This window comes from Brachyhypopomus gauderio, chromosome 10, assembly GCF_052324685.1.
Source record: "Brachyhypopomus gauderio isolate BG-103 chromosome 10, BGAUD_0.2, whole genome shotgun sequence".
In the NCBI taxonomy this organism is placed as follows: domain Eukaryota; kingdom Metazoa; phylum Chordata; class Actinopteri; order Gymnotiformes; family Hypopomidae; genus Brachyhypopomus; species Brachyhypopomus gauderio.
This window is the reverse complement of record NC_135220.1, coordinates 7,097,442-7,122,366: the sequence shown is the minus strand read 5'-3', so window position 1 is coordinate 7,122,366 and position 24,925 is coordinate 7,097,442. Positions and strand designations below refer to the sequence as shown.

Below are 24,925 nucleotides of genomic sequence, written 5' to 3'. Positions count from 1 at the left end.
AGTGAACAATACTGTGGAGCTCTTCAGTACTTCCATGCATATGCTCAATATTGTTTGTTTTGTCAGACAACACTGTTGAATCAGAAAAAGCAGAGCATGACAGATTACTTCACCAGTGTACATTTACACACTTTAAATAGCTACATTGAAATACTTTTACTTATGTATTTAAGCCTTAAAAGGTTTTTTAAGCCTCAGTTTTCATCTAAACATCTAGTTATCTATCTAGCTGCATTTATAGAACTAGAAATTCAGTTCAGTTGTGCTGAATTCTGACTCCTCAGCAGAATTCGACTCCCCTCGTCTGCGTGTACATAAAGACGCTACAGATGATATTTGGGTTAAAATTAAACCTTTATTAATAAGGTTAATATAAAAAGGGTTATTATTCAAATAATCATTGTTGAACATACAGACACGTGTTTTATGTGGAATAACATCCAAATAAGTCACCAAAATAAAAAAAGACATTAACCAGACATTTCAGTCCTGTGACTTACAGTGATTATAACTGTAACATTGAGCACTCTAGTTTTGCTTTGCTATGATGAACATTTAAAGATTGTGTCTTAGTTATGTATAGAAACAACAGAAATCGTCAATATCATCTGTACCGTCTTTATGTATGCAAACAAGGGGAGTTGGATTCTGCCAAGGAGTTGTAACAGCACCATTCAACATAATGAGAGACTGTATATAAGGGGATTTATAATCCACTGTCTGTGACGCTCAATCAGAGCACTCTTGACATTTTGTTCATTCCCTTATCCATGTTTCTACCCCTCAGTTACAACTTCCTCTCTCTTCTTATTAAACTTTGGAACTCTTTCCTGACACCTGTGTGCTTTGAATCTGTTAACACACTGCAGACTGAACAAATTTATAATGCTGAACCCTGGTGGCTTTGATCTATGTCGGAAGAAGATATCAAAAACTTTACACTGTATAACAACTCTTGTGAATAATGGCCTCTTTTCATTCTTGTAGTTGCCCCACCATTTGTGTTCATGTGCACATCTGTATATGAGTGTGTGTGTGTGTGTGTGTGTGTGTGTGTTGTGCGTGTGCGCGCATGTGTGCGTGTTGTGTGTGTGTGTGTTGTGCGTGTGTGTATGTTGCTGGAGTGATCATAGTGAAGAATCTCTAAAGAATTACTGGTGATTTCAAAGCAGGTGCTGTTCTGCAAATCTAAGCATGCATCCATGTTAATGCAGAAATATATTTGTAAGATAAAGCGAGTATTTAGAGGGGGCGGAGTGGTATTCTCTGCTCCGTTCATTATCAATGGTGACGAGGGAGAGGAGCAGCTGATCAAGGCCTGTTTAATAAGAGACTTTCATAAGAAGCCTGGCAGAGCACTGAGCGCCTTTTCATATTCAAAAGGGACGGGGCATTATGTAGAGCTGAGAAACAGACAGGTTCTCCCTCTTGTGATGTGTTTATACTGGGAAACGGACAGGTCCTCCATCTCGTGATGTGTTTATACTGCTGAGGCATACACGTGCTTGTGTTCCATTGCTGGATTCAAAAAAGCCTTGTTTATTACAGACCTCTACATCCTATACTCTCCTTCACCTCAGTCAAACTAGATTGAGGTACTGGGGCACTGAGGTACTGAGTGAAATTAGTCAATTTTGTTTATTTTTTCTTGTTATGTTGTGGGTTCCTTTAGTTAATCTACCTACCTACCAACCTACCTACCAACCCACCCCACCAACCAACCAATCATTTTGTTGTACACTTGCTCTGATGAACTAGTCATGCCCATTATTCAGTAGTGATGAACACCACCTGTGTTTCCTGTGTCTGCTTCTTCACGTAAGGCTTTTATAGAAATGGCTTCGGAGGAAGCAGCCATGACCATGGTCAACTACTACACCACTGCTACACCACATGTCCGCAACCAACCTGTCTACATCCAGTACTCCAACCACCGCGAACTGAAGACCGACAACCTACCAAACCATGGGGTGAGAATCTTTACATGTATTCATCCAGCACCTCCACCATAATATACAGAGATAATGATCGAGATATAGATAGTGATAAAAAATATACATAGAGTTAGTGATAGAAATATAAATAGAGATGGTGATAGTGATAGTGGTTGAAGTCATCAACCTTTTGTCAAAAGGGATGTGCCATTGCTTTCGTCTTAAATTGTAGAAATCTTACAACAGTGGCAGCATTTATGGGCAGTGTAGAGTCTGGATCTGCCTAGATTACTCTGGAAAGATTGTGTAGGGAGTCTGGATCTGCATGGATTACTCCGGTTAGACTGTGTAGAGAGTCCAAATAAGGGTTTCTTAGGATTAGGCATTGTAGGAGGTTTACAAAGGGATTAGGGCTAGGCAGTGTTGGAGGTCTACATGAGAGATTAGGGTTAAGCAGTGTAGGAGGTCTACATAAGGGATTAATAGGGTTAGACAGTATATGCGGTGTACATCAGGGATCAAATAGGGTTAGGCAGTGTAGGAGGTCTGCACAAGGTATTAAATATGGTTAGGTAGTTAGGAGGCCTACGTCAAGAATTAATATGGTTAGGCAGTTAGGTTTACATAAGAGATTAATAGGGTTAGGCAGTGTCCTCTTTGCTTCATACCCATCCTGTCACCCATTCTTGTCTGTTATTTTTCTGGGAAAACTGCTAGAGTTGGGCCTCCAGGCAAATAGTTGCTGTGAGGTCTGAGTTGTGTGTGTGTGTGTGTGTGAGAGAGAGAGAGAGAGAATGTGAAGCTTCAGGAAAATCTGCTAAAAATTACAGCATAGTGAAATGTCCCACAGAGAACACAGGCAGCTCTGCAGGCCGTCAATGCAGTGCATTCTGGGAATATGGCACATTCTGCATCAGCCAGTGACAGCGGCATGATGCCTGGACAGAGTCCTGTGCTGCGTATCATTGTGGAAAATCTCTTCTACCCTGTTTCTCTGGAGGTGCTTCACCAGGTATGCCTACAATTCCCAGAATTCCTGTTCTGAAGTACCTTTTTAACACCCACTGTTGATGTGAGATCAGGTATGAATTTATATTAAAAAAAAAAGAATTAGAAATCTTGTTCAGAGATCAGATTCATTTACCATATGCTCTGAAAATAGCTATACAGTACAACAACCAGCAAATACCCACAAAACCAGACTTGTGAGATGGGAATTATCTAAGTTTATTTCTCACTCTCATTCACTCTGTTGGCTTGTCAGTTATTTTTCTGAATATTCTAAATTATCAACATTGCAATGTTATGTTTGTTGAAGGTTTTTTGAAGGTTTATTGGCATGGCAAGGTCTCAAAAACAGGACAAGGTCTCAAAAACAATTCCTAGATTAGCTTTCTTATTTTAAAATACCATTGAAAGGGGTTTGCAGATGTAGCTGCATTTTTAAGAGCAACTAAAAAATAATTTTTCACTGTAAAGTTTTAGAATTTGAGTCTACTTTTCTTTGTCACCCACTTCTAGATTTTCTCTAAGTTTGGAACAGTCCTGAAGATCATCACGTTCACCAAGAACAACCAGTTCCAGGCCTTGCTGCAGTATGCAGATGCCTTGAATGCTCACCATGCTAAAGTGGTCAGTCCCGAACCCCCACCCTCTGCCTCACCATGTGCCTTTTCACTTGCTTCTCACTATGTGTTTAAAACATTTCTATTGCAGCCAGATTTTTTGCACTAAAGATGTGTGAACAGACAATATGCTGCAACCTACTGGTTGTGGTTGGTCGCTGTGCCCCACCCCCGCCTCACCCAGTCCTGCCCCGCCCCACCCCGCCCCTGCAGGGTTTATTCTGATGAACAGATATCACGAGGGAAGCCCAGTCCTCTAAACCACCCCAGGCCCACTCCTATTCGTAGCCTGTCATAATGCATAACCTGTCATACTGCATAACCTGCCTCTATAACCAGTGAACACACCATATATGAGACCTCTTGGGGTTTAGTGTTATTTTTATTTCGCCTAGTGGAAGTGGCAGAGGGCTCAGACACCTGGGGGGGTATTCCAGAAAGTGGGTTAAGCGTCTAACTCGGTGTATGTTAACTCTGTGTTCACTAAAACCCGGAGTTTTCTGTTCCAGAAAGTGGGTTAAAACAAACTCGGTTACGCTCTGAAGCTAACCTGCTTGCTGGCAGGCTGACTTAAACATAAACCAGAGTTACAAACACTCATCATCATGACGTGTCCTTTCCTCGAGGATCCTGTGGGTATTGAAGCTCAATTTATTCGCCGAGCTCTTCATCTGGAACGAGATATAAAACCAATAGACATAGCCTACTATCATTTTCGGATTATTTTTTTTATGAACGTTATCGTTTTTCAGCACAATCCATTACTTACATTAGTAACATTATTAAACATCACATTTCAAATATTATACATTGCAGATCAGCCCTCAGTTCTCTCCAGATTTTTTATACATTGCTCTTTGTTTTTTTGCTAGTAGAGTTTTTCTTTATAATGTAGGAGATGGGGAACCTGTTACTGAATGTTGGTCTTTCCGAAAAGTATGTCTGGAATTAAAACGACTAGTGCCCAGTTTTGTGGTGTTTCCTGGCATAAGCTAGAGGAATTCCACAACATCATAGGTTTGTCTTTAATTAACACAGATAATAAATAAATTAGGCAATATATAAGGAGAAGCAATATATAACGAACTTCATTCCATTTAATTTTTTAAGGATTTCCTAGAGTCATTGGCTGCATTGATGGAACCCACATATGCTACCTATTACAGCACCATTAGAACATGAAGCCGATTACATAAACAGAAAATCCATCCATAGCATTAATGTATAGGTACTAACCTTTTAACCCTTAATGAATAATGTACTTATCTTTAATGCAACAAAAATAACATAGCTATTGTAACTGACCATTCTCCTCCCATCAAGATAATATGTGATGCGTCCCACCTCATCACAAATGTTGACGCCAGACGGCCAGGATCCGTGTATGATTCCAAACTGTACAACAAATTTGAACAGGGTAGGCCTGCGGTAGTTTTGTTAGTTGTTCACATGCAGTGTAATAGTTAAATCATTGCAATCCCTAGTGCCATATAGGACAATATGATGACCTCCTTCTTGGAGACAGAGGGTATTCCTGCCCTACCTCATGACACCCTATTCAGACCCTGCACCTGGACTACAGTCCCGCTACAATCAGGCCCACAGCAAAACCAGGGCAAGAACTGAAATGACCCTAGGAATCCTCGAGGTCAGGTTCCAGTGCCTGAAGGGGCTCAGAGTAACCCCTGACAGGGCGTGCCACATAATAATGGCATATGTGGTATTACACAACATTGCAACCATCCAGGGAGACCGACAGCCTACCATCTCGGACATGCCCACAGACGAGGAACCTTACATGCATGTGGGTGACAACAGAGATGGTCGAGTTGTCAGAGACTCCATCTGCAATCACTGATTTTCAAATTAAATCATCCACCCCCATCGATCCACCCTGGAAACTTTTATTATACATTACAGTCAAGTTATGTTTCATTATGTCATTTTTCCTGTAAATAAATATATTTAAGAATATATATTAAGAATAAGATATAGTTATGTACAGCCATACCACTTTGTACTATATTCTTATACTTCATTTTTATCTGATGTCATGTGCGTTTCACACCACTTGGATTAGACCTGGAATTAGTAAGTGTTCAACTAAGAAAATGTTTAAAAACTCAATACAGTATTGTAAATATGGAGAATATATATATAATAATATAATCGCACTCTTCTGCTAAGTATAAAAATATAATTTTTACTCACGCACTAATGCTGTTGGCAATTTTGACATGCTGATTGCCTTTCTCTAGCAGCTGCTGCAGTATTACATTTACGCTTAATATTAAAATATTCTGCATATGCAGTCATTAATACTTCAAGATACAGTGGTGTGAAATACGATGCTCGGCTGATTTTCGCATTTAAGGCATTCCATTAAGAATGCCTTTTATAGTTACACGTGAGCACGCTTCTGTCTGGGTCAAACTACTCCGATCAGCCGTTTTGGAACCAAAAACTGAGTATGTCAGATCGGGGTAAGACAACTCAAAGTTCAGGGTTAAGTATAGATTTTGTTAAACCCGCTTTCTGGAATACTCCCCTGCGGGGCTTGTATTTAGGAGGTGCTTGGCGGCAGTCCATTGTCTGGTTGGAGGTTGTTATCAGTAAAGAAAGATAAACAGAGGGCTGATGTGTAGCGGCACGGAGCAGGTCTGAAAGAGCCCACCGGGGAGCAGAGAGCACGAGCCCCAGCAAGGACATAGCCCAACTCCTTTCAGGCCTTAGATTGCTTTTTAACATGGCCATTAGGTGGCACTGAAAGTGCTCCCTGCGATTGGTCTGGTGTCGCATTGCAGATCACATGGTGGTGTTTGAGGTGGATCACGTGGTGGTGTTTGAGGTGGATCACGTGGTGGTGTTTGAGGTGGATCACGTTGGTATTTGAGGTGGATCATGTGGTGGTGTTTAGGGTGGCAATGTTCCTCACACAAGTTTCATCAAAAGGTGACCAGTTCACACTGCTGTTGATGGAAACGAGGCCACTGGTCTGATGCAGTTTCCTGAAGTTTGAATGGCCTGTGTTTCTCTGGCAGACTCTGGATGGGCAGAATATCTACAACGCGTGCTGCACACTCCGCATCGAGTTCTCCAAGCTGACCAGCCTGAATGTGAAGTACAACAATGATAAAAGCCGAGACTTCACACGGCTAGACCTGCCCTCAGGGGATGGACAGCCCACACTGGATCCAGCCATGACTGCTGCATTTGGTAACACGTGCGCGCACACACACACTACACACACACACACACATCACACATACTACACACACAGGGACTTCACTAATGTTCTCGAGCAGACGTATTCATTTTGAAGCTGCCTGTGAGCTTTGGTGCCCTAGTACTGTATCCGTTGCCCTAGCAACAACGTCCATCCACATTAACAGAGCATGTCAGAATTCTACCAATGCTAAGCTAGTTTCACAGTGTCGGTCACAGACGTCCCTTAAGGGCTTCCATCCAACATAATTCTATATAGATAAAAATTTGACTTAAGGGGAAAACTGAAGCTTGATTTACTTTGTTAAGTAAGTAACTCTAATGTGAAGAATGGGCAACAGCCTTTGAGTTGTTTGAGTTCTGATCTGTAGGCTATACATGGTCTTTCTGATTGCCTCCTAAAACTGCTGAATTTTTGTATAGCGTATGCATTAGATTGTAATGTCACTTTGTCACTGCTGAATTTTTGTGTAGTGTATGCATTAGATTGTAATGTCACTTTGTCATGCACACACACCATCAAAGAGAAGAAACTAAGTCTTATCTTTATCTCACACATGCACACAGTTGTGACTGGGCAATACAACCACGTCCAAGGCACAGATTTATGTTTTTTTTGTGTGTGTGTGTGTGTGTGTGTGTGTGTGTGTGTGTGTGTGTGTGTGTGTGTGTGTGTGTGTGTTTGCATGTGTGTGCTTAGCCTTTGTGTGTATTTTATAGTGAAGGTGATGGAAACCTCGGACAGCTCATTCATCTGTCTTGTTGTCCAAAGCCCTGTAAATCAGGGAAAGGCAGTGTGGCTACTGATAAGCCATGTGGGTGTCTGTGTCTGTATGTGTGTCGCTTCAGCCTGTAAGTCTGCGCTGACCAATAGCTGAAAGCATCAGGACTCTGTCTAACTCCCATGCTCCAGTGAACACAATAAGGTGTTATGATGGCTGGGTTAAGATGGCTGTATTAAGATTTCTATGTTACTGTAAGATGGCTTTTTAAAAATTTTGTAGCTTTAAGAAGGCTGGGCTAAGATGGCTGTGCTAAGATGGCAGTGATCACATATTAAGTGTGGAGGGTGGTAGATGGCAGTGTTAAGATAATGGCATTAAGTGTTTATGGTATTCAGGTGGTATGTTCAGATGGCAGTTTTCAGATGATATGTTCAGATGGCTGTGTTCAGATGGCAGTGTTCAGATGGTGGCCATTTTCACTACCGTTTTCACTCTGCCTGCTCTATTCATACATTATCAACATTTTTCCTGTCAGCATGTTTAATTCTGAGGTAGAAAGTTTAAGATCTTGTCTTCTATGCAGGGATAATAGCCCTCAGGTACAATCTGGTAATATTCATGACATTGTTCATACACACCTTTTTTAAGCAGTACTTTTGAAGTCTGTGTGCAAACTTATGTCATGAAAGCAGCTGTCAAGGCCTCAAGGCATGGTGCATGGTTAGTTGTCCAGCGCGGTGTTGTCCAGCGCGGTGTTGTACAGTGCGATGTTGTTCAGCATGGTGTTGTACAATATGTTGTGTCCAGTGCGGTGTTGTACAGTGCGGTGTTGTACAGTGTGATGTTGTCCAGCATGGTGTTGTACAGTGTGGTGTGTCCAGTGATGTGTTGTCCAGCGCTGTGGAATGGAGCTTGCAGAGGTGTGCCACTCATGCCCACCTGTCAGTCAAAAGAATGTGTCAGCTGCATGCATGCATGTCAGAAGTGCTTTGTAGTCTATCAAAACCATATCTTCATACAAGCACGGAAGGGGTCAAGAATAGTATCAGGCTAAAGCCTTGGCTACAGAAGAAATAAAAACAAATATAAAGGATAACTTTTTCGAGTCAATAGTTATGTGATAAAAGTTCATATAATGTTGACAAATTGCAGATGACATCAGGAATAAAACCAAATGAGAAGGGAATGCTTTGAAACAAGTGACAACATGCTAGCTGGCACACCAGAACACCACAGAACGGTTTAGTGAAAAGTTAGCTATCACACTACTACACCACAGAACGGTTTAGTGAAAAGTTAGCTATCACACTACTACACCACAGAACGGTTTAGTGAAAAGTTAGCTATCACACTACTACACCACAGAACGGTTTAGTGAAAAGTTAGCTATCACACTACTACACCACAGAACGGTTTAGTGATAATTTAACTATCACACCACAATACCACAGAACAGTTTTGTGATAAGTTAGCTAACATAAAACTACACTTATATACTTGCTGTAGCATTAATAAAGTATCCCTGCGCTCCCTGATGCTGTTGGTTTTCTGCAGTGACCACCCGACTCCTCAGTAGTCTTCTCTGATGTGTCCATGTTGTTGGTTTCATAATCACATAAATTTGTTCAACGTAAATCATCAACAAGCAGGAAAGTCAACAAGTTAACTAGTCTGTTCAACCAGTAGTAGCACACACACACACACACACACACACACACACACACACACCTTTGTTTTCAATAGATTTGTGTGTTTGCTGTTATTGAACTCTGAGATTTGGTTCACTGTTTCTGGCCATGTGTGCGTGCGTGTGTGTCTGTGTGTGTGTGCGTGCATGCATGCGTGTGCGCGCGTGTATTGTGTGTGTGTGTGTGTGTGTGTGTAGGAGCTCCTGGGATCATCTCTTCACCATATCCTGGAGCGGCTGGTTTCGCCCCTGCTGTTGGTTTCCCTCAGGCTGCTGGTAAGTCAGTGGGATGGCACAGTCAACATAGACAACATTTATTGGTTGGTCCTACAGATATTAATGTGGAGTTGGTTCCATTGACATTAATGCAGAGTTGGTCCTATAGACATCAATATGGAGTTGGTCCGTCCCCAGTCTCCAGTCCTCTGTGAAGGCTTCCTACAGGGTTATGGAGTGTGTCTGTGGGAACTTGTGAAGGCTTCCTACAGGGTTATGGAGTGTGTCTGTGGGAACTTGTGAAGGCTTCCTACAGGGTTATGGAGTGTGTCTGTGGGAACTTGTGAAGGCTTCCTACAGGGTTATGGAGTGTGTCTGTGGGAACTTGTGAAGGCTTCCTACAGGGTTATGGAGTGTGTCTGTGGGAACTTGTGAAGGCTTCCTACAGGGTTATGGAGTGTGTCTGTGGGAACTTGTGAAGGCTTCCTACAGGGTTATGGAGTGTGTCTGTGGGAACTTGTGAAGGCTTCCTACAGGGTTATGGAGTGTGTCTGTGGGAACTTGTGAAGGCTTCCTACAGGGTTATGGAGTGTGTCTGTGGGAACTTGTGAAGGCTTCCTACAGGGTTATGGAGTGTGTCTGTGGGAACTTGTGAAGGCTTCCTACAGGGTTATGGAGTGTGTCTGTGGGAACTTGTGAAGGCGTCCTACAGGGTTATGGAGTGTGTCTGTGGGAACTTGTGAAGGCTTCCTACAGGGTTATGGAGTGTGTCTGTGGGAACTTGTGAAGGCTTCCTACAGGGTTATGGAGTGTGTCTGTGGGAACTTGTGAAGGCTTCCTACAGGGTTATGGAGTGTGTCTGTGGGAACTTGTGAAGGCTTCCTACAGGGTTATGGAGTGTGTCTGTGGGAACTTGTGAAGGCTTCCTACAGGGTTATGGAGTGTGTCTGTGGGAACTTGTGAAGGCTTCCTACAGGGTTATGGAGTGTGTCTGTGGGAACTTGTGAAGGCTTCCTACAGGGTTATGGAGTGTGTCTGTGGGAACTTGTGAAGGCTTCCTACAGGGTTATGGAGTGTGTCTGTGGGAACTTGTGAAGGCTTCCTACAGGGTTATGGAGTGTGTCTGTGGGAACTTGTGAAGGCTTCCTACAGGGTTATGGAGTGTGTCTGTGGGAACTTGTGAAGGCTTCCTACAGGGTTATGGAGTGTGTCTGTGGGAACTTGTGAAGGCTTCCTACAGGGTTATGGAGTGTGTCTGTGGGAACTTGTGAAGGCTTCCTACAGGGTTATGGAGTGTGTCTGTGGGAACTTGTGAAGGCTTCCTACAGGGTTATGGAGTGTGTCTGTGGGAACTTGTGAAGGCTTCCTACAGGGTTATGGAGTGTGTCTGTGGGAACTTGTGAAGGCTTCCTACAGGGTTATGGAGTGTGTCTGTGGGAACTTGTGAAGGCTTCCTACAGGGTTATGGAGTGTGTCTGTGGGAACTTGTGAAGGCTTCCTACAGGGTTATGGAGTGTGTCTGTGGGAACTTGTGAAGGCTTCCTACAGGGTTATGGAGTGTGTCTGTGGGAACTTGTGAAGGCTTCCTACAGGGTTATGGAGTGTGTCTGTGGGAACTTGTGAAGGCTTCCTACAGGGTTATGGAGTGTGTCTGTGGGAACTTGTGAAGGCTTCCTACAGGGTTATGGAGTGTGTCTGTGGGAACTTTTGCCCACTCATACAGAAGAGTGTAAGGTCACACACTAATGTGACAGACAGGGATTTGCCCACAGAATTGGAAGCAGACAGCTGTGCAAAATGTATGATTAAAGTTTCCCTTCCCTTCAGCCAACTCCTGAAAAACATCACCACAGCATAACCCCCCCCCCCCCCCCCCCCCCCCCCAGTCAGGCAGGTAACGTTCTCCTGGTGTTCAAACCCAGACTCAGTAGAACCTAGAGAAGCGTGATTGGTCATTCCACAGAGCACGTCTCCACTGCTCCAGAGTCCAGTGGCTTACATCACTCCATCTACACTTCTTCTTGGTGATGTAAGGCTTGCATGCAGCTGCTCGGCCATGGAGACCCAGAACATGAAGCTCCTGGTGTTTGTGCTGATGTTAATGCCAGAGGAGGTTTGGAGCTCATGTTACTGAGTCAGCAGAGACCAAAGTGGTGACTTTTATACACTCAGCACTTACCAACCCAACTCTATAACTTTACGTGATCTGTAACTTTATGCGGTTTGCCACCTTGTGCTATGGTTCCTAAACTATTATACATTCCAATAATAGCGCTCACAGCTGATCGTGATATATCCAGGAGGAAAGAAATTTCACATACTGAATTGTTGCCATGGTGACATCCTTTTACATTACCACACTTGAATTTAGTGAGCTCTTTACGACACATATGACACTCACTAATGTGTGTAAAGGCAGACTGCGTGTCTAGGTGTTTTCACTAATGTGTAAAAAGGCAGACCATATGGCTATGTGCTTGATTGTATACACCTGTGACAATAGAACTGCGTGAACCTTCTGAGTTTAGTGATTAAGAGATGTGTACTTATTTGGTGTATATATGTACACATACACCTTTGGCTTCATTACTACTCACATTCACTTAGATTCTGTTTATTCTATCATGCTTACTTTAGCCCAGTGTGCATACCCCTGCTCTACGCTACATAATTGGAGAAGTCATGTTATCTTCACAGACACTTGTGTATGCCTACTTGTTAAATCTGGCAACACAAAGGAAAACAGAATCAGAGTTTATCGGTATGAGTTTACCAACATGAGTTTACTGTCTGCACCACTAACAGATGAGGTGGATTAATCAGAACTAAGCTCCATCCCCTCACACAACCCCACACCCCCTCACTCCCCCATATCCATTTACACTCCCCCATACCTTCACCCCCCACCCCACACACATTCCTCACACCCCCTCACCCCTCTTCGCCTTCCCTGTGAGGAATGGCAGATCATTTAAAGAGGTTTTTTTTATGTTGAGTGTGGTTCCCTTTCCTGTCTGACCCGGTGGGCTGCCTCCCCGCAGGTCTCTCCATGCAGGCCATGCCAGGGGCGATTGGACCTCTCACCATCCCCACGGCAGCCGTCGCTGGCCGGATGGCCATCCATGGCATGGCCCCCACAGCCCTCCACTCTGTCCTCCTCGTCTCCAACCTCAACCCTGACGTGAGCAACCACACCCACATCTTCTCACACACACACACACATGCATGCACTCACACACACATGCACACACACCTAAACCCTGATTTGAGTGACCACACCCACATCTACTCTCACACAAACACACACACACACACAAACTATTCATTATTAAAGGAGTCTTCCTTTCTTAGGGATAGGTTAGGTTTAAAAATGCACTTTACAGTTCATTCAACTCAGCCACTTCTACTTCTACTGAAATTTGACCAACATTTCTCCCGAGTCTCCCAGGCCAGTTTTGTCCCCACTGCTTTGGCACTGTTAGACCTTTAATTAGATATCTGATTGCAAAACTATTACTCCACCTCTCCTATTCCCATAAATATATACATACATGCAAAACATTGCAAGTCAAACAATGTGTGCGTGTTTGTTGTGTGAGGTTGTTTCATATGGACGGATGGCGGATATTAACGGTCGTTCTGTCCCTGCAGAGTATATCTCCCCACGGCCTCTTCATCTTGTTCGGTAAGCAGGATCCTGCCACTCCACTGTGTTCTCTCTGTGAAGGAACTGCTCTGTTCTAATACACACACAGGACATGCTTACAAGGACACAATGACACCTTCAGTTATATGAAAGTTACACACAGGAATGTGGCATTCACACACACACACACACGCACGCACGCACGCACACACAAGGCAGCATTTTCCTTGTTCATCCCCTTGTAGATGCAGTGAAATGGTGGAACCATGTGCATGTGTAAGTGGGAGTGTGAATATACCAAATGTCCTCATTAGACGTAATAAAAACAGTTTTCAAGTGATTCAAGTACTTGAGATTAAGGTTATGGTTTGTTTTATTTTGTTATAGTAACTTTTGGATTCGATACCATGTGTGATGGTGAGTTTGTGTGTGTGATGGGGTGGTTGAAAGACGATTTGAATAGACACTTGAAGGTTTTCCTCTTGGTCTCTGGGCAGGCGTGTATGGAGATGTCCACAGGGTTAAGATTCTGTTCAACAAGAAGGAGAACGCCCTAGTGCAGATGGCCGATGCTACTCAGGCCCAGCTGGGTAAGTGTCTCCACGCCATCTCCTCTTGCCACATTCACTGGACCCTTTGATTGGCTCCTGCTGTTCATGAATGTGTGTGTGTGTGTGTGTGTGTGTGTGTGTGTGTGTGTGTGTGTGTGTGTGTGTGTGTGTGATTACTCACTGGTCTGACTTTACCTTGGCCAATCCTCTTCTTGGCCTGCAAAAGTCCACAGTATTATATTACATTTTAACACCACAGCTCTGGTAATAGAAGGAAATCTGTGGAGTGGGTTTAGTGGGAGGTGGGGGCGGTAAAACCAGGCCTGATCGTAGCCTCCTGTCCTGGCTTTGGTCTTCAGCTATGAGCCATCTGAACGGACAGCGGCTGCATGGCAGGGTGATCCGGGTGGCCGTGTCTAAGCACCAGACGGTTCAGCTGCCCCGCGAGGGCCAGGAGGACCAGGGCCTGACCAAGGACTTCAGTGGCAGCCCTCTGCACCGCTTCAAGAAGCCCGGCTCTAAGAACTTCCAGAACATCTTCCCACCCTCGGCCACGCTGCACCTCTCCAACATCCCGTGAGTGTTGACGCACTGCTGTGTGTGTTTACACACACACACACACATACACACACACACATACACACACAGCCATTCAAGCGTCACCTAATGGGGAAAAAAGAAGACTCAAAAATCAATGAAATGTCCAGTCTGTTCATTGATTAGCATTTTAAAATAAATAGATGTTGAAAGCTCTTTTGAGTTTTGAGGTTTGTTAGCTTTGAACATATTTTTTTTAGTGTTACTCATTGATCGATATTTATTGGAGATCAGTAGTTTTGCTCTGAAAACATAGTGGAATGGATATTATACTATGGATATAATATCCAGACATCACAGTGAAGTATAATGAATATTAAATAATGCTGTTAAATAATAGCAGTAGTAATAAAAATATATTACACGTTCATTCAAATGTGAACTGTCAATGTAAAAAAAAATAAAAACCTTTCTGATAAATATGGTGAAATTAACAGAGTACTATGAAGAGTATTATGAATATGGTGTATGGTGTATTATACATTTAGAGTATTATGAATATAGAGTATTATGAATATCCAGTATTATGAACAGAATATTATGAATATAGACTATTATTAACAAGTATTATGAATATAGAGTATTATGAACACAGAGTATTATGTATATAGCGTATTATGAACACAGAGTATTATGAATATAGAGTATTATGAATTATTGAGTATTATGAATTGCACAAAACCCTGCAGGGATCTGTTTCAGTTCTTGTGTTCTGACGTGGTTCCACTGTGATGGTTTCGTGAACTCTTCTCCCTCATCTATTTGCCCTCCCTTTAAGACCCTCTATCGCAGATGACATGCTGAAGAATCTCTTCTCAAGTTCAGGATACACCGTCAAAGCATTCAAATTTTTCCAGTAAGTTCTTTTCAGCAGTACCACTCTGGTCCTAGCAACCACACTGGTGTTGTGTATGTTGTGTATCTGTTGTGTTTGTTGTCTCTCTGTTGTGTTTGTTGTGTATCTTTATCTATTGTATTTACTGTGTATCTGTTGTGTTTGTTGTGTATCTGTTGTATTTTTGTTAACTGTGGTGTTTGTTGTTTACATGTTGTGTTTGTTGTTTGTCTGCATTGGTTGTTTGTTGTGTCTCTGTATCTGTTTGTTGTGTACATGGGACATGTAGGGCTAAGTCAGGTAGTAGTAGTACACTTGAGATGTAGAACACTTACTGTGCAACTAGATGGCAGTAGTAAGTTTAGTATAGGCTAGTATAGGCAGTAGTAAGTTTGCTCCAGAGTAAGTCATGGTTTTCTCCAGAAGATGGGGGGGGGGGGGGGGGGGGGGGGGGGGGGGTTCAGTGATATGCATTTGTTCTTCTCACCTTTTATAACCTGGGGGCAAACATCATGCATCATGAAGCATGATGTAGAGGTTTAAATGGTTATTTTGTTAACAAGTGAAGGGGCAGAACTCTTGAAAGGCGCTATATAAATCAAAGTTCATTCAACTCACACTAAATACAACGATATGCGGTCTGCCACCTTGTGCTATGGTTCCTAAACTATTATACATAGTTCCCCTTTCTAATAAACACATAAGGCGTCCTCACCTGAGGGCAGTGTTTCCCCTCTGTGCCATTACTTGACACCTGAGGTCCTGCAGGGCTGCGGTCAGATATCCCTGGTCTGTGGTTACGCCCCAGGATCCTGACCCTTGTGTCCAAGCATATGGTTCTGATTGATGACAGCTGATGTTGGTGTTAGCCAGTCACCTTGGAGACCATTTCTCAGTGTGTTGTGTCCTCTGTCAGGAAGGACCGCAAAATGGCGCTGATCCAGCTGGGTTCTGTGGAGGAGGCCATACAAGCACTGATCGACCTCCATAATCACGACCTGGGCGAGAACCACCACTACGAGTGTCCTTCTCCAAATCTACCATCTAGCACCTTGTGTCCTTGGCCCCAGGGCACACCCCACCCCAACCCCCCCGCCCGCTGAACGACATCTCCCTGCCCCCACACGACACCTGCTGGCCAATTAAATGGGGACAGCCGATGAACTGCATACATACAAGAGAAAAAAATCAGAGACAAAAACACAAAAAACAATCACGATTGCTTAGTTTTAGAGATTTAAAGAAGAGGCTAGAGACTACTGTAAAGCCTCCAGGTAGAGACTGGAGGTCAGTTTGTTGTTAGTCGTTTTTGTTTGTTTTGGGTTGTTTATGATTTTTTGAGTTGTCCTGAGTTCAGGGCTGGAGACGAGGGCATTTCCATAGCAGCTGTCTCTGCAGAGCCGTGGGCTAATATAGCTGACTTGCAGAGAAAGTACATTTCCTGACTAATCAATTGTTGAAGACGACCTCTTCTTTGTAAGGACAGACATTCATGGAGAAGACGTTGGAGAGGGACACACCTGTAGCCCAATAGCCTTGTTACAGTCAACCTGTGGGCGGGCCACCGCCAGTTACTGCCCATAACGTTGTCTATTTCAACCAAGTGCCCCGCCCAGTCCTGCTGCTCTTCAAAACAGACTCACAGGACAGGTGGACACAACATTACTCAGACATGCCTCTCTGAATGTCTCTGATGTCATTGCAAGGCACTGCTGGGTTGGAAACCCTGTAGTGGCAGTTTGTCCCTGAAGCTGACGTAGGAGTGTGCCGCAGGGTGGCCCCTGCTCAACACCCCCATGGCTCCGGCGGGGGTGTGCTGATCGCTGTGCGTTTGTCGTGTTTGACCAGACGGTTAGGATCTGTGAATGGTAAGCTTTTATTTTTTCCTGTGAAATGTAGGGGGGGATCTCTTGAGTTTGTTTTAAATTTCAAACAGACCAGGCGGTCATGGGCTCGCCTGACCTAAACTGCTGTATCCACGCAACAGCGCAGGATGCCACCTGTTACTGGTCCCACTGAACCAGAGAGACCATCAAAACAAACAAAGAGCATGCATGACTTGTAGAGAAAGAAAGGCCCGCTGTCCACCTTTCCGGAACACTGCAGAACATGCCAGAATATGCCGTAACACACCGGAACACTCCAGAACACACCAGAATAGCCGGAACACCCCGGAACACCCCGGACAGCAGTTCCCAGCTGTCAGGAGGATCCACCAATTGAATGGAATTTTGAATGTGAATGATGTATGTAGCCCCTGACAGTGCGTTATGGGTGGAGATCGCTTCATCCTCACTCCCTTGATTCGGTTTTCGTATTCAAATGCTGTTATTTTATATCATTTTGTTTTGTTTCTCCCATTTTTTCCATCTTGTGACCCGCTGGTGAGCTGACTGCTGTCAAGGACTGAGGCTTGTCAGGGCATTGCCGTAGAACCGGAATGAGTAGAGCGGCCCTCCCAGGAACACTGTTCCTCTGGTCCAGGTTCTCTGCTCTCTTCGCCCTCTAGGCTGTACACGCCGGTCTTCTTGTAGGTCATAGGTCATCCTACATCGTCTCAGCGCTGAGGCTTCCGCTGTAACCTAACAACAGCCACTCTCTTTTGCCTTGCTGTCCCACACTAAACACCTCCACAAATCTACAAACCAAAAAGGGAGAGAGAGAGAGAGAAAGAGAGAGAGAGAGAGGTGTGTGCATGTGATTCTAAAAAATTGAAATTGTCATATTTTAATATTGTACTACAAAAGTACTCCAAAAAAACCCAAAATGTGTTATAACTTAATTCTAACAAATGATTACGCAGTTTCAGTGGGGATGCTGAAATCCTATGAGTGTGTGTGCGTGTGTGAGTGCATGTGTATGCATGTGTCTGTGTGTGCATGTGTGTGTGTATGCACTTGTGTGCGTTTGCATTTGTGTGTTTCCATGTGTGCATGTTTAGGGCTGTTTAAACAAGTGGTTGAACTCAGCAGGACTTTGTAGGACAGTGTCTTGTCCTGGTGCAGGCTGTCGGGAGCAAGCGTAGGTGTTCCAGCTCTCGTGGGAAACCTACAGTGTGCAAACTGACAAGTTGCTGTCTTGTGCTGCCAAGGTCTAGCCTTAACATTCCAAGGAGGGTCGCTGCAGTCTCACTGAGGACCACTAGAGGGTGCTCCTCCTATTCCTGTGCCTGTTTGAGTCCCACAGGAAAAAAGGTCCATCAAACCAGCTGAGATCAGCATAAATAAACACACTGGTGCTGAATGATTGGGGACAGGGTAGAACTGTCTGTATTTCTGCATAAATATAAACTAAAACAACATCTAATTTTCACACAAGTCCTAAAATTAATTAAAGAGGTAAGATCAAAGAATATGCTTGTGTGAAAAACCAGTGATGTTTTGGGTCACATGTATGCACATACATAGAAGCTTCTAGAGTGTCCACAAACGAGTGAGCTCCACTGTGTCTCCAGAAACAAGGCAAGAGTGACTCTCTCCCTCACGCTAGCCTCACCTGCAGCAGCTCAGCACTTCACTTCTCAAAAAGAAATTGAAATCATTTTTTTGAAGTTTACAGTCTTAAATAAAGCAAAACTATTCAGGTCTATATATCTTGAGGATTGTCAAGATTTTTTGGAAAAAAAGAAGTTACTTATTTTTGGTAATTTGTTCTTTTTTATGGAAAGAAAAAACAAAATTGAAACCTCATCGGGTTTTTGTACCACTATAATCATTCAAGAAATCATGGTGAAAAAAATCATATTTACTGTGTATTTACTTCATTTTCGTATTATGTGCCTTATAATGTGTTTATAATCAAATAGGTTTTAGAAATATTACCTAAGATATCTTACGTACTATTTTGTGGGATTGGTGAGAGGGTTGATATTATTTGATCTTTAATTTTCTTGTTGTTTTTTTTAGACGTGCGTTTTGTGGGGATTCAGTACTGTGTGGTCTGTCTTCAAATCATAAGTTAATGTTTGGTGCTTTGAATGCACATTGGAGAAATAAGTGTGGTAAACTGTCAGAAGCTCAGTGTGTGCTGTGGGTTCCTGTCCAGGCCTGTTTGTGTGTGTGTCTTTGTAGCTTACATGAATGTTGAGACAAGAACTGCCTTGCATACACAGGACCAGAAACAGTTTCATTCAGGATGTTTTGATTTGGTAGAACAACAACCTTGAGAATCAGAGTCCAATCACTCCCAGAAGAAATCACCACAAATTGCAGTGAAATGAATGTATCCATGGCAACTGCGTACCGTGGCTTGCCCCGAGTTCGTATCCCTAACGACAGAACTCCTGCACCACGGCAACGGACACCTGCCTCGTATTTGAGCAGAGAGATTAGACTGGAAAATCAGAATCCCCAGACTATGAGGAACACGAGCCGGTCTGCAGCACTGCAGTTCTTGTCTGTTCGTCTGGATAAACCTGCACCATTCACTGCAGCTTGTCAGCTCTGCTGTCAGTAGCGCTGTCTGTAGCTCTGTCTGTAGTGCTGTCAGCTCTGCTGTCAGTAGCAGTCAGTAGTGCTGTCAGTAGCAATCAGCTCTGCTGTCAGTAGTGCTGTCAGTAGCACAGTCAGCTCTGCTGTCTGTAGCTCTGTCAGAAGTGCCGTCAGCTCTGCTGTCAGTAGTGCTGTTCCTGAGCATAGCTGTCAGAGACCTCCCCTCTGCATCATGTCTGTGTGTGGTTTGAGCTCTCTTATTGACTGTATTTTATATTCATGAAGGGGACGTGGCCTGGTATGTGCTCTGTAGTGCTTTTCTCCTTTTCTTTCTTTTTCTTTGGGTTTTTTGTTTTTTTTTTTTTTTTTGGCAGGGAAGTGAGTCCTAGTTAAAGGTGGAAATCAGTATGACTCTAAATGTCAGTCAGCTGTAGCCACCAGCACACTAGAGGAAGAGAAAGAATGTGTGTGTGTGTGTGTGTGTGTGAGAGAGAGAGAGAGAGAGAGAGAGAGAGAGAGAGAGAGAGAGAGAAAGAATGTAGAGACACAACTTTATTCTGCTCACTAAACGTCAGTCCTGGTGACCGTGTTTGGAGTGGCGTGTGCAGTGTGGTGTGTGCCGCTAAGGTCCCGCCCCTTGGCTCGGCTGGGCGTGGCCGGCCCCTCCCCCAGCCAAGCGGGACATTGCTTCAGCTCTGCAGCTTTTCACTTACAAACAGGAGAACAAGCCAGATTTCATAAGCACTGGGCGCTAAAGCAGGTCGCTCTGGTAACATCGGATTCCCGCCATCTCGAGTTTCCCTCCTCTGCTCAGCCATTTTCAGTTCTGTTGACTCAGGCTTCATTGTCCCCGCCATGGTGAAACACAGTTTCACGTCACTCCAGCAGTTTTAAATATTTCCTTTAGGTTTTTTTTAATGGGTTTTATACTGAAAAACTCACAAATAATAATAACGCAGGACCAAAGTTTATGTGCCTTTCACCTACTGTCCATCGTCTGGTTCGTAACTTCATTCCTGGATGTGTCCGAGCCAATAGGCCTCTACTTCTTTGTTTTTTTCTATTTGCATTGTTGTTACAAGTCTGGTTTCCAAATGCGTGAATGTGTCATGGTGTACTGAGTTGCTTCCCCTAAAACTGAAGGTTAAGCCATATCTTTTGCCCCACTAACGATAGCTACTATTGCAATGTTGAATGTTTTCCTTGCCCCTGATTGGCCCGTCGGAACAGCCTATCATGGAAGCCACCTCGTATCTCACATCTTCTCAGACATGCAACCTTGGTCATTGGGTTTGAAGTTAGGCTACTTACTTCAGAACAAAAAGAACCATTACCAATTCGATTTTTAGTCAAATTTTTACACAAATTGATTTAAGAAAGCTTTATTTAAAATGTGTACGATAACGATTTACTAACACATGAAACCAAAGTAATTGGACAAAAATTGTGGGGGCGCTGTTTAACTGTAATATTTTGTTACTGTAAATCATAGAAGCTGAATTTAATGACTACTTCCTGTCCAAGTGCGCTGGCTATTTCTGGGACTCTTATTCTAAGATGGTGGCTCTGAAGGCAGGGTGCTGACATAAAGCCCAGCTGATTGGGTATCATCTTGGGCCGTCTGTTCTTTAGCAACGGCACAGACATGATTAGCTAGTACAAACCACGGGCTGAAGATTACACTTGGCAAGATGCCCAATAGATTTAATTTGCCCTCCAGTCATGATAAATTAGGATTTCGGGTGCATTTGATATTTTGGATGAAACAGATTTAGACTTTAGGCATGCAACTAATGTAACTTGATCTGGGAATATTATTTGCTATCGGTTGGATCCCAAAATGCAAACAAATCAAATGCAAAAATGTCTGTTGCACTCATATTTCTGAGTTGAGGTATTTTCCAAACTTAAAATGTCAGCCATCTTGTCTTTTCTATATTCTCTTTTTATGTGGAAATGATCTGGGCTGCATTTAACTAATTTAATTTGTAAATCTGCATAAAAAGGGGGGACTAATCTCAACTAATTGAGGTGGAGCGCGGGCACAGCACACACAGAAGTGCCTGCGTGGATCCCAGAATGCTTGAGGCACCTTGAAGGCCTAATGTAGAGCTTAGAGTTCCACTACCAAAAGCAAACAGATACTGTAAATAAATAAATATTTGTTCCCTTTGTTTTAGGGTTTGTTTTTTTATCCTGGCTCAAAAAAGAGGTTTTGGGGAACAAGATACATACACACCAATACAAACTGGTTTTTATATTTATGAATTAACAGAAAAACACAATTTGTCTTCTGTATTTTGATATCATACCAGTACCAGCTTTCATTTGTAAAGCGGTTTGTGACATTGTGGGAAATGGGGAGAGAGATGTGCAGATTCAGTTTGGTGTAATAAAATGCAAAATAGAAGATGCCTATTAAAGAATCATATTTTCTAATGTTTGCAGTGCATGGTTGATTGGACGTTTTTGTTTCTTTGTTTTTGTAATTTTGCAGGAAGCATTTCTTTTTCTGTTTCTAAACTGCTTAATAATATGCATAATCATTACTATTACAGCTATTAGTATTATTAATAATGATTATTATACACCCAGAGTATCTGCTGACTTTTTTCCTAACCCACTTTAATTGTAGCATGCCTTGAATAAATGTCATGACATCTGTACTTCCCTTGGCCCTCTGTCTCTGCGTGTCTTTCGCTGTGGCTCTGTTTCCTGTAGACCTGGACCCAGACCCAGACGTCCACAGCAGTCTCGTCTCTCTGCTTCCTCTCTGTCCAGTCCTCTATCAGACTATATTGCTGAAACTCATCTGACCTGGGTTGATTTCACCCATTCAGTCTGGTGTGCTGGTGTGCTGGTCAGCGGTACTGGAGGCGGTTCCGGGCTCTGGCTGTAACCCTGTCTCTCTCCTGCTGCTTCTATGATGACTGTGTCCTCTAACTCACAACACTGACCAGTCCCACAGATTAGTGGTTTTTCTGCTCTATCACACCGAACTCAAATATTGTTTTTGGTTAGTTGAATCCAGTGTGAGTAGAGCGGAAATCAAACTGGGGTGCCGAGATCCTCTCGGACTGTCTCTGTCCTCACCCCCTCTATTTCTCACTGTCTCACTCCCTGCCTCCACACCCCAGCTTTGTCTCACTGACTGATTCCCCCTTCCCATTGTCTCTCTCACTCCCCATCCCCACACTCACTCTGTGTCACTCCCCCTCCCCACTCTCACTGTCTCATCCCTACCCTCACTCTCTGTCTCACAGCCCCTCCCCACATTCTCACTCTGTCTCACCAATCCCCACATTCTCACTCCCCCTCCCCAACCTCTCACTCTTGTCTCACTTCCCGTCTGGCTACTATGCTCTTTACCAGTGCTATGCGCTATGTTGCTTTGCCTCTTGCAACTGTGTCTCTCTTTTTGAACTACTTTGCGGAAAACAGCTCCAGGCCAGCTGGGCTCAGTAACATCCAGTAGGAGTGAATCACCTCTCTGTGTGGGGCGTGGCTTAAAGCTACATGAGTGAATCACCTCTGGTGTGGTACGTGGCTTAAAGCTACAGGCTAATATGAGCACACATACATGTGTACATTCACAAATCTATAAACAGGCAATGTTTCCAAATGTGTCCCCACACACTCACACTCACACACACACACAGACTACCAACTAATATATTTAGCAAATCAGCCATTGAAGATCAAAACTTATTTTAAAGTTTTTCATTCATTTTAGTTTCAATATTTCAGTATATCTTTATTCAGATTCATCTCGTACCAAGAGATAGAAGAATTTCATCATGTACAAGTTGCAAGTTGTGCAGAGGTCTGGCGTGGCCTGCCTCCACTTACACACTGCATTCATGCATCCAAGACAGCGCACATTCACATCAGCTCACTAAGACAAAGACAAAACAGGCTTCTCAAAGCTGGCTTATGTGTGAAAGTCTCATATATAACAAACAAATTCATCAAAAAAAGTTTATGGAATGCTGTTTACTCTAGGTTACTGAAACTCTGTCCAAAGATTGAGGCTAAAGGGTAAGCCAGACAGCGCAGATGAAGGTAATGATACGGCAGTGTTAGGACTGTGTTCTGTGTGAGTTTTATCCTAAAAAATCGATAACTTCTGTCACCATGTGCCATACCATGAAGAACAACTGTAAAGAGAAAGGGAATAATGTAATAAATGCAATTAAATAGTTAATAAATAGAACATTAATAGTTATTATTAAAATTAACTTTTTTAGAATTTGAAAGAGGAGTGTACAGTCCTCTGGTACAACTTCCAGTGAACTGGGGTTTGTGTACGGAGGTGATGGTGGTGACGGAGGTGGCAATGGAGGTGATAGAGGTGAATTTCACAGTTGAGTGCACATACACAGCTGTATGTAGACTGTCAGGTATTCTCAGTACTCTGGGTGGCTGGACAGAATGGTAACCATGCAACAGGATAATGGATCAGAACTGGTTTAGGACCATGCAGACAGGAACAAATAGCAAGGTGTAGAATGTAAGCCAAACCAAACTAGGAATCTGCTTAAAATCAATTTGTGTTACACATATTACAGTAGTACAGTAAAAAATAAAGCTAATCTTTTTTGCAAAATTAGTGTTAATTTTCAAGTTTTTTAAAATAAGAAAATATATATTCAGTGCAGTTCAAAAAAGTAACAGGAGAGGGCAGTAGTGATTATGAAAATATGAAGATGACTTCATAATTGCAGTACACTGTGTTCATAACGTTCACGTGTCCTCTTGAATATTTCCTGAAAGTGGCTGGTCTAAATGGCAGATTCCTATTCAGTGAAGTCGGAACTGACGTCACCATGTCTGTTTATTCAATCATTTATTCAGTATACTAAGAAACATGATTAGTCTATTTAAAGAAAATGTCTAATCCAGAGGTCACCAACAGGCGGACCTCGGTCCGGATACGGACCCAAATGCAATCCCATCAGAGCCCAGAATAAATTGTTAAAATCAGCTCACTGAGACAAAGACAAATCCACCTCTCTCTCTTTGGTGTCTTTAGAAATCTCGTCAGTGGTGTGGAGCACTATGGCTTCCTCTTCAACAGTTCAATAGGCCTCATTGTGCTTGAAACTTACAGTCTCATGTCTAAAAATAACCCAGAATACCACAACAAAAATACTGGCTAGAACAGGAATTCTTTCATGATTTTTTTGTCCAGAAAGACAAAATAGACAAAAAAGGTTTTGTCCAGTTCCTGGGAAGTTCTTTTTGCTGGAAGGAGATGGTAAAAATGGTGGCTTGTCCTGTTCAGACAGAGATGATGTCTGTGATGCCCCTGGACCCTGATGTTCACCTGTCACTGACGTACACACTATAGCACACAGCTGGTTCACAGCACTACTGCCAACACAGTATCCGTGCCAACACACGGATCTGCGGAAACTGTTCCGCAGACACAAGGAACGTTCACAAGCGTTGCCC

At 43.2% G+C, this 24,925-nt stretch overlaps 1 protein-coding gene across 1 annotated transcript in view; it reads left to right on the top strand.

The window, feature by feature from the left end:
- ptbp3 (polypyrimidine tract binding protein 3) overlaps window positions 1-22,137 on the top strand; it is a 56,156-nt gene extending 34,019 nt beyond the window's left edge. The window contains 12 exon segments of the mRNA XM_077019101.1: window positions 1,824-1,970; window positions 2,785-2,946; window positions 3,456-3,566; window positions 6,601-6,775; window positions 9,395-9,472; window positions 12,454-12,593; window positions 13,064-13,097; window positions 13,556-13,648; window positions 13,969-14,185; window positions 14,985-15,062; window positions 15,958-16,055; window positions 16,058-22,137. Coding sequence (XP_076875216.1) covers window positions 1,824-1,970; window positions 2,785-2,946; window positions 3,456-3,566; window positions 6,601-6,775; window positions 9,395-9,472; window positions 12,454-12,593; window positions 13,064-13,097; window positions 13,556-13,648; window positions 13,969-14,185; window positions 14,985-15,062; window positions 15,958-16,055; window positions 16,058-16,089 — 1,365 coding nt within the window. The 3' untranslated portion in view covers window positions 16,090-22,137.
- The last annotated feature ends 2,788 nt before the right edge of the window (window positions 22,138-24,925 follow it).